The sequence below is a fragment of the Lemur catta genome, chromosome 15, assembly GCF_020740605.2.
Source record: "Lemur catta isolate mLemCat1 chromosome 15, mLemCat1.pri, whole genome shotgun sequence".
Classification (NCBI taxonomy): domain Eukaryota; kingdom Metazoa; phylum Chordata; class Mammalia; order Primates; family Lemuridae; genus Lemur; species Lemur catta.
Genome location: NC_059142.1, coordinates 2,314,236 through 2,327,370, shown reverse-complemented (window position 1 = coordinate 2,327,370; position 13,135 = coordinate 2,314,236). Strand labels below are relative to the sequence as shown.

The window sequence follows — 13,135 nt, the reverse complement described above, 5'->3', positions numbered from 1 at the left end:
AAACAACACAAATGTCCATCAACTGATGAATGGATAAATAAAATTGGTGTATCCAAACAATGGAATATATTCAGACATAAAAAAGAAATGAAGTGCTGGTACATACTACACCGCAGATGAACCTTGAGAATACTATGCTAAGCGAAATAAGCCAGACACAAAAGACCACATATTGCATGATTCCATTTATACAGAATGTCTAGAATAAGCACATTCAGAGACAGAAAGTAGTCCGGTGGTTGCCAGGGGCTGAGGGGAGGAGGAATGAGTGACTGCTAATGGGCTTCTTTTCTGAGTGATGAAAATGTTCCAAAGTTAGGTAGTGGTGATGGCTGCCCAACTCTGTGAACATATTAGAAAACACTACATTGTACACTATAAAAGGGTGAGTTTTACAGTATGTGAATTATATCTAAAAAAAAATTTGTTATTTTTAAAAAAAAGAGCGAGAGACCTCTCTAGTTATTGATATGCAATGATCTTCAGAAAGGTTTATATAATATACTACCTTTTGTACACGAAAGGGGGGGTAAGAATATGTATTTGTTTATATTTGTGTTGCCTTTTTCTAGCAGCCACCTGAGGATAAGACCAAGATTTTTCACTTAAATCCTTTTTGAACCATATGAATGTGTGACTTATTCAACAATTTTTCTTGAAGAAGTGGTCAATTATGTCATATGCAACAGAGAGCTCAGTAAGGAAAGCACTAGCACTGAAGAATGTCACTGGATTTGACTATCATTAGATAACTGATGACTTTCCCAGGACAGTCAGGGCCCAGTGGGGGTAGAAGCAAAGTAGCTCCTAATGGGTTGAAAAGTAAATGGGAATCAGGGAGTTTTTACCGAGAATGTTCAACTGTCTGCAACTTGTATACCCAACCTAGATGAAATATTTATGGAGAAGTATTTAAAAGATACACAGTTTATTAGTCTCTTCTAATATTTTACATTTTACCAGACAAGACCATCAGACAGCTGTGCAGTTGGTTCCCTGAAAAAGATGTTTAACATGTCCTGCTTTTGTATGTCGTCTGCATAATTCAGAGTTAGGGAAGACTGTCTACTTTATTACCTAAAGGAAGGCCATCAGAAAAATATCTTCAGATCTCAGTGACAGAAAATGTCTACTTTCCATGAGTATGGCTTCTTTATTAATGTTCAATGCAAACTATGTAAGATAATTTGGCTTTTTGCTATGTTATGAGGAAAACGAGAAATAAATTTATAGTTCAACCTTAACTCAGTAGGCCCATATGGTTGTTACATGTCTAAATACTAGGTATGTATTTGCCCTGGGGCTTACCTTATACTCCTAAATACATTTTTCCTGATGTTGAGATTTTAAAAAATGCAATATCTTCTCTTCTATTTTAAAGTATGAATACTGATAAGCCTCTTAAAATTCAGTGTAAAAAAATAGTATCGAAAGAGTTAACAAAAACTGTTAGCACTAGACAGAAAAGAGAAGGGGCTTCTCGGGGGCGGGTAATATCCTGTTTGGTTTTTTTTTTTAGCTAAATGCTATCCACAGGTGTACTCTGTGAAAATTTACCGAGCTGTACACTTATGATATGTAGAACTTTCTGTATGTATGGCTTAGTAAAAAGTGAAAAACAAAAATGCAACAGTGGAGGATATAAACAAGACTGTAGGCTTACCAAAATTCATTTCTGGTCTGGATCCAACCTTGCACCATTAGTTTGCAACCTAAGGAATAAACGGTCAATCTGGCACACAGGCTCTATTGGGGTCCGTCCTGAACTCCCGCTCTTCCATTAGCAGGTCATTACTCAAGGCTACGGGAGAACCTGTGTCCCTCCGCTTCTCAGCCTCCACACTTCTGCTCAGCTGCAGGGCCCTTCTTTCTTATCTTAATTCATAGAAACCCCAGCCGTCTTTGGACTCCCAACCCCCAAACCACTTCTTCCTTTCACCCCTACCTCGAGCTCCCTGCTGAAAACCTTTCCTCCCAGCTCAGTGCCCACCATGGCCACCTTTGCCTCCTCGGCACTGAGCGTCAGAGGGACGGTGCTCGATAACTATTTGTTACATGAAGGAACGAATGAACGCTCTATCGAGTTCTGGGGTGGGTCGGGGCACCTGGGTTCAGTGAGGGCTCTGCCGACCCGCCGGCTCCGCGGAGAGGCAGAGGCTGGGCGGCTCAGTCCGCTGCCTTCCCTAACTTCACTGCAGTGCAAAGCGCGAGAGCCGCTGCCTAGAGAATCGTGCGCAGAAAACATGCCAGGAGGCCAGGAACCCGCGAACCGAGGTCCAAGTTGGACGGAAGCTGTGCGGAGAGCACAGTCCACCGGACGTTAGTGACGGCTTTAGACTGGACGCTCTAGAATTCCGGAGGACCGGAATCTCTGTGATTGGACTTGACAGGTCACACGCTACCGGAGATGGTACGTTCCCAGAACTCCCGGGGCCGAGAAAACGGGGGTCACAATTCCCTGGGAGTTGAGAACTGATAAGGGAAGACGGGCTCGAAGGAGGGGGATTTCGGGAGCCGGTCGCCAAGATAACAGTCGCAGGCATCTGACCCCTCCCGAGTGCCTGCCTATTCCCCGCGCTCGCCGGACTAGCTGCGATTGACGCGAGGAAGTCCTGCCCAAGGATGGGGCGCGCGCGCGTACGTGCAGGGCCGTTGCCTTCCGTTCGCTGGCGCCCGCGGCTGCCAGCGCGCATGCGTCGGGAGAGGGCGCCGGGCGGGGAGCACACCCCCGCCAAGTGCCCGGCACCCTTTGGGCGGCTCCCGCCAGAGAGCTGGACAGCGGCGCGCGTGAGGCGTGGCTTCTTTAGCTGGTGGGCTCGGATTGGGCACATCAGGTAGAAAGGGTGGGAACCTACGCAGAGGTAGCTCAGCGATTGGCCAGAGGCTGGAGGGAGCGTGGTCTTGGGAGGCGGGGCGGCGGGGACGGGCAGGGCAGCGCCGGACGCTGAGGAGGTGGCGGCAGCTCTCGAGCAAGTAAGCGAGCGACCCTTGGAGACCCCCTCCGTTGGGGACTGGAGGCCGGCGAGTCTCGGGACCTCCAAACCCTTGAGGCGTGGGGGTGAGGCGCCATTCGGTGAGTGTGGCCCTGAGGAAACCCAGGTGCCCCGCCCCTCCCTTTCTTCCTGAACCGCGCCTCGCCTCCCCTCCCCCACCTCGACCCCTGCCCGGGCTCCCGGCTCCCGCCGCGACTCCCGGCGTAGCATGTCTGCTTCGTGCCAGCCTCCCTTTTCCCCCCCTACCAGGCCTCCGTCAGTTTAGGGAACTTGGAAATTCCCTGGTCCTGCTTCCCAGCCCAAAGAGGGGACACTGAGGCCCACGGGGGGCGGGCGGGCCCCTCCTCATCAGCGTCTCCACACAGACAGCATGGCCGAGCCCCTGAAGGAGGAGGACGGCGAGGACGGCTCTGGGGAGCCCCCCGGGCCGGTGAAGACAGAAGCCGCCCACACCGCTGCTTCTGTAGCGGCCAAGAACCTGGCCCTGCTTAAAGCGCGCTCCTTCGATGTGACCTTTGACGTGGGTGACGAGTACGAGATCATTGAGACCATAGGCAACGGGGCATATGGGGTGGTGTCCTCCGCTCGCCGCCGCCTCACCGGTGAGCTTCCGGTATCGTCGGCCGCCTCTCACAGACGTGGATTGGTTCCGAGGGAGTGGGAGACCTGCCCCCGCTCAGCCAGCCGGGAAGTTAAGGGTGTGAACTCCCGCGCGGTTCGCCAGATACTGACTAGGTGCCCTCTGCGTGCCAGGCTCCGTGTCAGGCACGGCTCTCTGACACCCTGGCCTGGTGGTTTTGCCACCCCATCAGCCGACTTCCTCCTCAGAGAAATGATAGTCCTAGTTACACCAGAATGAAGAACCTGTCCTTGGTGTCTAAAAGAGAAATGTGTTCTGGAGCCAGACACCGGCACAAGGAATATGTGGTGAGATGGGTGATGCCTAAGATGGAGAGAGAGCGTAGGGAGGTAGAATGAGCGCAGGCATTAGAGTCTAGACTCTGCCGCTAACCAGCTGTGCAAACCCCAACAAGGTACTGAGCCAGATTCCCTCATTTTTAACTTTGAGCTACTAGTACCTGCCTCATGGGGTAGTTGTGAAGGTAGAATTTGATAATGTATGTAAAGTGTTTAGCACAGGGCTTGACACATAATAGGTACCCAGTATGTGGTAGCTTTTGTTATTTGCATTCTAGAAGGAAGGTGTTGAAAGGGGCTGGGGTGACTCTGCGGCTACTGCAAGGTACCTCTGATATCTGCCTTTTCTCTGCTCCTCAGGCCAGCAGGTGGCCATCAAGAAGATCCCTAATGCTTTTGACGTGGTGACCAATGCCAAGCGGACCCTCAGGGAGCTGAAGATCCTCAAACACTTCAAGCATGACAACATCATTGCCATCAAGGACATCCTGAGACCCACCGTGCCCTATGGCGAATTCAAATCTGTGTAAGGAGTGGGATGGGAGAGGGAGGCAGAGCTGGGACATTTTCTGAAGACTAGGACCATATTGCTGAAGTTCTGGAAGGCAACTGAATCTAATGTGAGGCAGGCTGGGAAAATTCCTACAATTCTAGGACTAGTGCTCCTTTAGGGCGTTGGCAGGGACAATTGTTACTCTTCAAGAAGAGTACAGATGATTTTACAATTTTATAGAATCTTGGTATATAGAATGTCAAATGTGGGACATTCGTGCTACCACTGCACCCTCGTACTTTCATAGCAGATGTCACTAATCGATCACAGAACACTGTCCAGACAGTGGACAAGCTTTTACAATTTTTGTCATAGTCCTTCAAGTATCCACTACCAAACAATGGAGATAGTCTCCAAATGAAACCTATTGGCCAGCCCTGGTGTAGTCCAACCCCATCTTGTACCTGATGGGGAAACTGCGTCTGGAGGGAAAAACTATTTAACCAAGCTCATGGAAAAGTCATAGAGAATCTAGAACCTGGTGCTCTTCCTCCAAACCATGCTGTCAGCCCCTGCGGGGTCCCGGGTAAGGCCATTACCTGTCTTGAGTCGGGAGGGAGTGGTGAGGATGGGGCTTATTTCTAGAGTATGGGTTGGGCCAGCCCATGCCTCTCTTCCCCACTGCCCCTTCCAGCTATGTGGTCCTGGACCTGATGGAGAGTGACCTGCACCAGATCATCCACTCCTCACAGCCACTCACGCTGGAGCACGTGCGCTATTTCCTGTACCAGTTGCTGCGGGGTCTTAAGTACATGCACTCAGCTCAGGTCATCCACCGTGACCTCAAGCCCTCCAACCTATTGGTGAATGAGAACTGCGAGCTCAAGATTGGTGACTTTGGTATGGCCCGTGGCCTGTGTACCTCGCCTGCCGAGCACCAGTACTTCATGACTGAGTATGTGGCCACACGCTGGTACCGTGCCCCTGAGCTCATGCTCTCCCTTCATGAGTACACACAGGCTATCGACCTCTGGTCTGTGGGCTGCATCTTTGGTGAGATGCTAGCCCGGCGCCAGCTCTTCCCAGGCAAAAACTATGTGCACCAACTACAGCTTATCATGATGGTGCTGGGTACCCCATCGCCGGCTGTGATTCAGGCCGTCGGGGCTGAGAGAGTGCGGGCCTATATCCAGAGCTTGCCACCACGCCAGCCTGTGCCCTGGGAGACAGTGTACCCGGATGCTGACCACCAGGCCCTCTCACTGCTGGGCCGCATGCTGCGTTTCGAGCCCAGCGCCCGCATCTCAGCAGCTGCTGCCCTCCGCCACCCCTTCCTGGCCAAGTACCATGATCCTGATGATGAACCTGACTGTGCCCCACCCTTTGACTTTGCCTTTGACCGGGAAGCCCTCACCCGGGAGCGCATTAAGGAGGCCATCGTGGCCGAGATTGAAGATTTCCATGCAAGGCGCGAGGGCATCCGCCAACAGATCCGCTTCCAGCCTTCCCTGCAGCCTGTGGCTAGTGAGCCTAGCTGTCCTGATGTTGAGATGCCCAGTCCCTGGGCTCCCAGTGGGGACTGTGCCATGGAGTCACCCCCACCAGCCCCACCACCATGCCCTGGCCCTGCACCTGACACCATTGATCTGACCTTGCAGCCACCCCCACCAGCCAGTGAGCCCGTCCCACCAAAGAGAGAGGGCGCCATCTCAGACAACACCAAGGCAGCCCTCAAAGCGGCCCTGCTCAAGTCCTTGAGAAGCCGGCTGAGAGGTGCCTTGTGGACACGTAGGGTGGGCACAGAGGGGACTTGGACTTGGACAAGGCTGTAGGCTCTTAACTTCCCCCGCCCAACTTCCCTGCAGATGGCCCCAGTGCACCCCTGGAGGCTCCGGAGCCTCGCAAGCCTGTGACAGCCCAGGAGCGCCAGCGGGAGCGGGAGGAGAAGCGGCGGCGTCGGCAAGAGCGAGCCAAGGAGCGGGAAAAGCGGCGGCAGGAGCGGGAGCGCAAGGAGCGGGGGGCCGGGGCCTCTGGGGGTCCCTCCACCGATCCCCTGGCCGGACTGGTGCTTAGTGACAATGACCGCAGCCTGCTGGAGCGCTGGACTCGCATGGCCCAGCCCCCTGCCCCTGCCCCTGCCCCAACACCACCCCCAGCCCAGCCCACCAGTCCTCCACCTGGCCCTGTAGCCCAGCCCACTGGCCCCCCACCACACCCTGCAGACTCCATCTCTGGCCCTGCACCCCAGCCTGCCTGCCCACCCCCTGGCCCTGCATCCCATGCCACTGGCCCTCCAGGGCCCATCTGTGTCCCTGCTCCACTCCAGACTGCCATCTCCACCAGCCTCCTGGCCCCCCAGCCACTTGTGCCACCCCCTGGGTTGCCTGACCCCAGCACCTCAGGAGTCCTGCCTTACTTCCCATCTGGCCCACCACCTCCAGACCCTGGGGGGGCCCCTCAGCCTTCCACATCGGAGTCACCTGACGTCCACCTGGTAACCCAGCAGCTGTCCAAGTCACAGGTGAGAGAGAGGCCCAGGCAGTAGGGACACTTGGATCTGGACCCAAGGAAAACAGGTTCAGGAAGTTGTTCTTCCTGAAAACTGAGCAGCAGATGGAGCTTCCTCTGTCTGAACTTGTCCCCTTGCTCAGAAGGAGCACAATGCCGATGAGAAGGTTGCTGGGAGACAAATTAAGACGCTGCCTGGAAAGTGTCTGGCCTGGAGATGGGCTCCAGCGGGCCCTCAGTGCGTGCTGAGACTGGTGTTAGCACTTATGGGTATCCAGGCAGAGTGGTCAGCAGCACTGGGACAGGGTGCCCTGCAGACCTCAGTCTGTCCTTGCTGGTGCCTGCATTGTAAACTGCTATTATCCCCACAGGTGGAGGACCCCCTGCCCCCTGTGTTCTCAGGCACGCCAAAGGGCAGCGGGGCTGGCTATGGTGTTGGCTTTGACCTGGAGGAATTCTTAAATCAGTCTTTTGACATGGGCGTGGCTGATGGGCCACAGGATGGGTAAGGTGGCTGGCCCAAGCTCCTCGGGGGGGGGGGGGGGGGGGGGGGGGGGCTATGGGCAGGGGTTCCTGGTGCAGGAGGAGTGCACCTGTGGGGTGGGTGAGGATATGGCCTAGGCTAATAGTGCCCCCTTCCCCTCTCCCCTTTTCCTGCAGCCAGGCGGACTCAGCCTCACTCTCAGCCTCCCTGCTTGCTGACTGGCTCGAGGGACATGGCATGAACCCTGCCGACATTGAATCCCTGCAGCGTGAGATCCAGATGGACTCTCCCATGCTGCTGGCTGACCTGCCTGACCTCCAGGAGCCCTGAGGCCCACGGCCTGTGCCTTGCTGCCAGGGCAGAGCCAGCTCCAGTGCCCATGGGAGCATTCCTGGGGACTGTAGCCCTGGGCCCAGCGGGTGAGGCTCAGCTTGGATGATTCTGCAGGTTCATCTCAGACCCACCCTTCAGCCTTAAGCAGCCACCTGAGCCACCACAGAGCCATGACAGGATTGGGAGACCCAGACTCCCTCTGGACGATCCTTTTCAGTATTGTATTTTTATTTTTATTATTATTATTATTATGTTATTATTACAGTCTTTTTGTCATCAAAACGAGGCCTCTGAAATACAAGGTTCCCTTCAGTGCCTGACTCTGGGTGTAATTTTGGAGTTGGGGGTAGAATGCCATCAGTAGGGAAGCAAGGAGAAGACAGATGCCCACATTTGGGAGCCAAGCAAATACATTTGTGTGCACAAGGCCAAAGCACTCAGTTCCTGAAGGTTTATTGAGACCTCCACTCCCAGCCCCACAGAGATTGTCATCTGCCCCTTCACGTGGCCAAACCTCAGCCCCCAGAGTGTTCGGGGGACCTAGTATGCACGCCTGCCTACCTTGGCTCTGGCTGTTTCAGAGTGACATGCCGTAGCGGTAGTAAATACCATCTGGCATTGACCTTTGGGGGGCTGGGATGGCCAGGTAGGGGAGCTGAGTATGGTAGTGCGGTGGGGTTGGGGTGTTCTCAGTGCTGGTGTGGCCTGGCATACACTGTGGGCACTGGTCAGACAGTGCCACTCAGCCTAGCAACGCTAGGGTGGCCCCAGAGAGGGGTCTCCAGTAAGGAAGCTGGGTAAGGTAGAACACAAGAGCCTGCATCTGGCGGGGGGAGGCTCCTGGCTCTCAGCTGTTGGGACAGGGCGGAGACAACTCAGTCTCATGGAGCCCAGCCAGGGACAGTGGTGCCTCAGAAAAGGCCTGGGGAGCTGCTAGCAGTGTAGCCTCAGGTGTAGGGGAGCAGGGCCTGGCATACAGATGGACATGTGTGATGGGGTTGGCCATGGCTGAGAGCCACGAGGCCCCCTGTGAGAAGCTGGTGACCAGGGAGCAGCAGAAACAACCTATCAGGGGCCCTGCGGTGGGGGTGGCACAGAGAGAGCGCTCATGGAGACTTGGGGTGGCCAGGGGAGGAGGAGGGCCTGATGGGGCCAGCCCCTCAGGCCCGACGGATTTTCATCTCCGTGCGCTTGAGGGAGTAGTAGAAGCCCTTCCACTGGGCCCAGTTGATGCCATTGGCATAGGAGAGGTGGGAGCCACCAAGGTAGAAGCCGTTGAGGTTGGCAAAGTGGCAGCTACGGAACCAGAAGGCTCCTGAGGAGAGGGCTGCGCAGTTCTGCACAAAGAGGTCTTGGTCTCGGTCGAAGGTGGAGAACTTTTGGCCACTGTGATAGGACAGGGAGTCACCTGGCAGAGAAGAGGAGGGATGGGGCTGCTGAGGCAGGGAGCTGAGCCTGAGCTGGCAGGGAGAGGGTGACAATGACGAGTGACCCTGTGAGGGACATCACGTGGCAGCCTGGTGGGATGGGGCACCCTCCCTGAGCCAGATGTTGGGTAGATGTGCTTCTGCAGTGAAGAGAAACAGCTGCTCCTTCACAGGATTGCCTAGAGCAGGGCCAGGGCGGCTGCTCCGCGGGGCTGAGGCCCAAGCTGATTTGAGCTGGTTTGGAGCCAGCTGTGGCCCTTCCAGGCCCAGGAGGGTTGAAGGAAGGGCCTGAAGGCGGGAAAGGGCTGACTGGAGGGATACCTGCCCCGCCGTCCTCAAAGCCTGCCACGTAGAGAGTGTAGCCATCCTCCTCTGCACTGACCGCGTTGGGGGAGATGGAGAAGTCGGCGTACTTGGCATAGGCCGTGTTGTTCTCAAAGTCCTCTAGGTCCACTCGCAGCTCATACTTTTGCTTCAGAGTCAGGAGGTGCATGTTCTGCAGCCCTGCGGAGGATGGGGAGCTGGTCAGGAAGGACCTGGCCCTAGGGCACCCCTCAGCCCACCTGACCCTGCCTTACCCAGCCAGTACTCCCCATCAGCACGGCCAAAGCCCAGCTTGTAGTCGTTCCAGCCCCGGAAGAAACTCACTGAGCCATTGAATCTCTTCTGGAAAACCTAGAGCAGAGAGGACAGGACTGGGCAACCAGGAGTCCAGCGGGTGAGGGTCTTGCCCTGCCCTTCCCAGCTCAGGCATGGGCCCTGTGATGCTGTGGCCAGTTTGTTAAAGGACTGAGTGGGGGAAGGGAGGGTTGCTAAAACAAGGTGCCTGTTGGCACCAGGACCTCACTGAGCAGCTGCACGGTGCCAGCACCCACAGGGGCTCTTCTCACAGTCCCATTTAGAGGCAGGAAAGGAAACAGGTTAAGAGGGAGCAGTCTAGAGTTCACGTGCCTGTCTGTGTGACTTGGGGCAAGTTACTTCACTACTCTGGGCTTCACTTCCTCGACTAGAAGAGTCCCTACTTCCCAGGATTATTGTGAGGGTTACATGCATTAACCTCCCTCAGGCACTTAGAATTAAGTGTTGGAAGCAGCTTAGGAACTGCTGTGGGTATAATTATCCCCATTTAAAAAATGAATAAACTGAGCTGACAGAGGTGAAGCCCAGGGTTACACAGCTGGGACTATAACCAGGTCTGGCTTCTGTCCCCTCATCTACTCACCGTCCACTTCCCGCCCTCGGTGGTCATGTCACAGAAGACAGGCACGGGCACGCTGGGGCCCGAGGGGTAGATGAGGTACACGCCATCCTCCTGGTAGCCCTGGGCGTAGATGTCATCACAGTCCAGAGGCTGCTGAAGGCAAGACTTCTCCAGAGCTGGGGTGGGTTGTGGGGACAGTGAGGGGAGAGGGGCTAAGGCATCACCCACACCTCAGCACCCCATGGTTTGCCTCAGTCCCTGCAGGGGGACTCTGTCACAAGAAATAGTGAGATTCTTCATTGGGGGGATGTGCGATGCTCATGTCATCCACTTGCCCCATTTTGTAAAGGAGGAAACCAAGTCCTGCAGAGCCAGGGCTCAGCCCTGGACTCAGAACAGCCGGTTGGCCAGGCTGCATCTGTGAGTGGGGGCTGCTTACCATCTCCCCGGATCCCGGAGACTTGCGGGGCACAGGGGGCAATGGAGAGAAGCAGCAGCAGCGGCAGGGACAGGAGGGCCTGGTGGCAGAAGACGGTCAGCGCAGCCCCAGAGAGCCTGTTCTCTCTGCACTTGCCCGCACCACACATGCACGCACCACCCCTGCCTGGAACCCTCTCATGCCCTTTAGTCTGTCTTTTGCCTCCCCAGTAACCCCACTCTCTAGGAAGAGTTCAAGGGTTTCAAGAGGACCCCCTGTGCCTTCATAGACCCCTCTCTGGCAAGGAGCCTCTCTCCACAGAGTAGGCTCAGTCCCCTAGTGCTAGGAGTCTCCCCACCCTGGGCCCGGTACCTTCATGCTGTCAGTTCAGCTGAGAATGGCTGGGTGTCTGCAGCCCCAGACTGCAACCGCCTGAGTTATGTGCTGGGCTCCGGCCAGCCTCCCCAGCCCCGCCCCCCCACCCCCGTGGCCGCAGAACCCCCCTCTCCACTCCCCAGACAACCAGCATCAGCTTACACTATCAGGGGGTAGGGAGGTGGGGCCAGGGCCAGGGGACCACCTGTGTCTCATTAGGCCTGTTGGGCAAAGCACTGCAGATGTTAACTCCCTGCTGGCTCCGCCTGCTGCCTGGATCCCATCCGCCACTGCCCCCGCTGGACCTGTGGGCCCCCTGGCACCCCAGCCCACCCCCTGCTTCCTGATGGGCCCCTGCAGATGTCTGTTTATTCTCTCTCCCTCCTTCCCTGGCCTGTGTTTCATCAGCCATTGAAGGGGAGGGGGGTGTAGGTGTGCCTGGGTTCTGCGGAGGGGAGGCCCACTCTGGGGGAGCAGAAGGCTGGGGGCAGCCTCAGAGCTCCTGATGTGGAAGCCTGGCTGGGGCTGGTGGGGGGACGGGGCGGCAGGGGCCAGGCAGTCTCCTGGCAGGCCTGGGACATTTCTGAGCCATGAGCACAAGGCTGCTGGCGTCCAACTGCTCTGTCTGCCCCAGCTCAAGCCAGGGCCCCTCTCCAGCCCCCCCTTCCCTGTTCCTCTTGCTCTGGCCACCTCAGGCCCCGTCCTTCTCCCCTCCCACAGCTCCCTGGCCCCTCCGCCTGGCTCACACACACTGGGTATGGGGCCTCTTTTGTGTTTTCTCACTCCACCCTTCTCTCCTCTTCCAGACCTCTCACTTTGGCCCCAGCCCCCTCAGACTCTCCCTGTCTGAATCTCCCAGCTTCTGGTCTCTCTCCATCTGTCCTCGGCACACCACCAGAGGAGTCGTTCCTGATGGCCACTCTGATTATGTCACCCCCTGCTTAAGCCTCCCCTGGCTTCCTATTGCCTCAGAGCTGAGGCTGGATTTTTCACCTTGGAGTGAAAGGAATTTCAAGTTTGGCTCCAGCCTACCTTGAGGACCATGTCCCTTATGGCTGTGACTCATAAACTGGTCTAGCAACTCCAGACTACTCGCTGTGGGTCCCCATGCCTTTGCTGCACTGTTCCATGTGGCGTGCCCCCAGTCCCCACCCCCGTCTTTTCTTCTTGGCTGTGAGTACCAGTGGGCGGGGCCGTTGTCTCAGCCGCGCGCTCAGCACCCATCCCAGAGCCCAGCGCAGAGGCCTGATGTGCACATTCACTCACGGGACACAGGTCTTCTGAGCCCCACTGTGCTGTGCTTCACGCAGGCCACCGGGGACACAGCATCTGCCCCACAGGGGTGGCAGACACGGGCTTTGGACAGTGAATTGCAAATGTAATGTATGCTATGAAAGGACATTTGTTGAATGGATGAACAAATGAAATATTCAGAGGCAAAGTGAGACGGCAGCTTTGCTCCGGTCTCTCCACTCCTGAGTCAATTGATAAGCCCCTTGGAAGAGCCGCAGTCAGCCTCTTTGACTTCGTTCTGTGATTGCTGGTTAAGAGTTGCCTCTGTTCGTAGTTGGGTCTTGTCCTGGGGGGTTCTGGAGCCACCTGTTAGCTGGGTGACCTTGGACAAGTTACCTAGCCTCTCTGTACCTCAGTTTCCTCCTCTGTAAAATGAGGATAGCAACAGAATCTACTTCGTAGGATTAAGTAATACTTACCAAGTGCCTGGAACAGTGCCCACAAGTAGTAATATTTAGTAAATGTTAGCTATCATCATCATCATCAACATCCTGATTGTTCTCACGTGAATGGGTTATCTTCAACACGATTTTTATCCTTGTCTGTGGAAGAGACAGTTGGCTGCCCCTCGATATTCATTCTGCCTTAGTCCTGAGTAGTAAGATCCTAATTTTTATCTGAGTTTGTTGTCCAGCCTCCCTTGTAGCTAGGTGAGGTCACACATCAGAATTTTGCAGTAAGATGCCCACAGA

At 55.6% G+C, this 13,135-nt stretch overlaps 2 protein-coding genes and 1 long non-coding RNA gene across 7 annotated transcripts; 1 reads left to right on the top strand and 2 right to left on the bottom strand.

Annotated features, from left to right (window-relative positions):
• Nucleotides 1-309: 309 nt before the first annotated feature.
• Nucleotides 310-2,289, bottom strand: LOC123621223. The gene is made up of 3 exons (XR_006729018.1): nt 2,106-2,289; nt 1,664-1,712; nt 310-342 (listed from the first exon to the last, which is right to left on the bottom strand). It is a non-coding gene; the product is annotated as an uncharacterized LOC123621223 (long non-coding RNA).
• A 601-nt stretch (nt 2,290-2,890) lies between these two features.
• On the top strand, nt 2,891-8,041 carry MAPK7 (mitogen-activated protein kinase 7). Of its 5 annotated transcripts, none has more exons than XM_045527060.1 (7): nt 2,891-3,073; nt 3,359-3,595; nt 4,272-4,437; nt 5,099-6,177; nt 6,270-6,925; nt 7,284-7,417; nt 7,573-8,041. In XM_045527060.1, the coding sequence occupies exons 2-7, from the start codon at nt 3,364-3,366 to the stop codon at nt 7,724-7,726; spliced, it is 2,421 nt and encodes an 806-aa protein (XP_045383016.1). In that variant the 5' UTR covers nt 2,891-3,073; nt 3,359-3,363; the 3' UTR covers nt 7,727-8,041. The 5 variants fall into 5 exon arrangements, with proteins under 5 accessions (XP_045383016.1, XP_045383018.1, XP_045383015.1 ...); XM_045527059.1 differs by having other exon boundaries at nt 3,041-3,073; nt 3,243-3,595; XM_045527062.1 differs by lacking the exon at nt 3,359-3,595 and having other exon boundaries at nt 2,893-3,073.
• Nucleotides 8,042-8,166: 125 nt separating this feature from the next.
• On the bottom strand, nt 8,167-11,236 carry MFAP4 (microfibril associated protein 4). Its single transcript, XM_045527064.1, has 6 exons — nt 11,148-11,236; nt 10,797-10,875; nt 10,379-10,533; nt 9,735-9,831; nt 9,478-9,660; nt 8,167-9,137 (listed from the first exon to the last, which is right to left on the bottom strand). The coding sequence occupies exons 1-6, from the start codon at nt 11,151-11,153 to the stop codon at nt 8,890-8,892; spliced, it is 768 nt and encodes a 255-aa protein (XP_045383020.1). The 5' UTR covers nt 11,154-11,236; the 3' UTR covers nt 8,167-8,889.
• Nucleotides 11,237-13,135: the final 1,899 nt, after the last annotated feature.

Bases quoted from the DNA above. Each gene is read 5' to 3' on its own strand.
- MAPK7 (XM_045527060.1), top strand. From the start codon at position 3,364: ATGGCCGAGCCCCTGAAGGAGGAGGACGGCGAGGACGGCTCTGGGGAG. The intron at 4,438-5,098 runs GTAAGGAGTGGG...TGCCCCTTCCAG, and splicing joins TATGGCGAATTCAAATCTGT to CTATGTGGTCCTGGACCTGA. The intron at 6,178-6,269 runs GTGCCTTGTGGA...ACTTCCCTGCAG, and splicing joins CTTGAGAAGCCGGCTGAGAG to ATGGCCCCAGTGCACCCCTG.
- MFAP4 (XM_045527064.1), bottom strand. The intron at 10,534-10,796 runs GTAAGCAGCCCC...AACCCACCCCAG, and splicing joins CTCCGGGATCCGGGGAGATG to CTCTGGAGAAGTCTTGCCTT. The intron at 9,832-10,378 runs GTGAGTAGATGA...TCTCTGCTCTAG, and splicing joins CCGAGGGCGGGAAGTGGACG to GTTTTCCAGAAGAGATTCAA.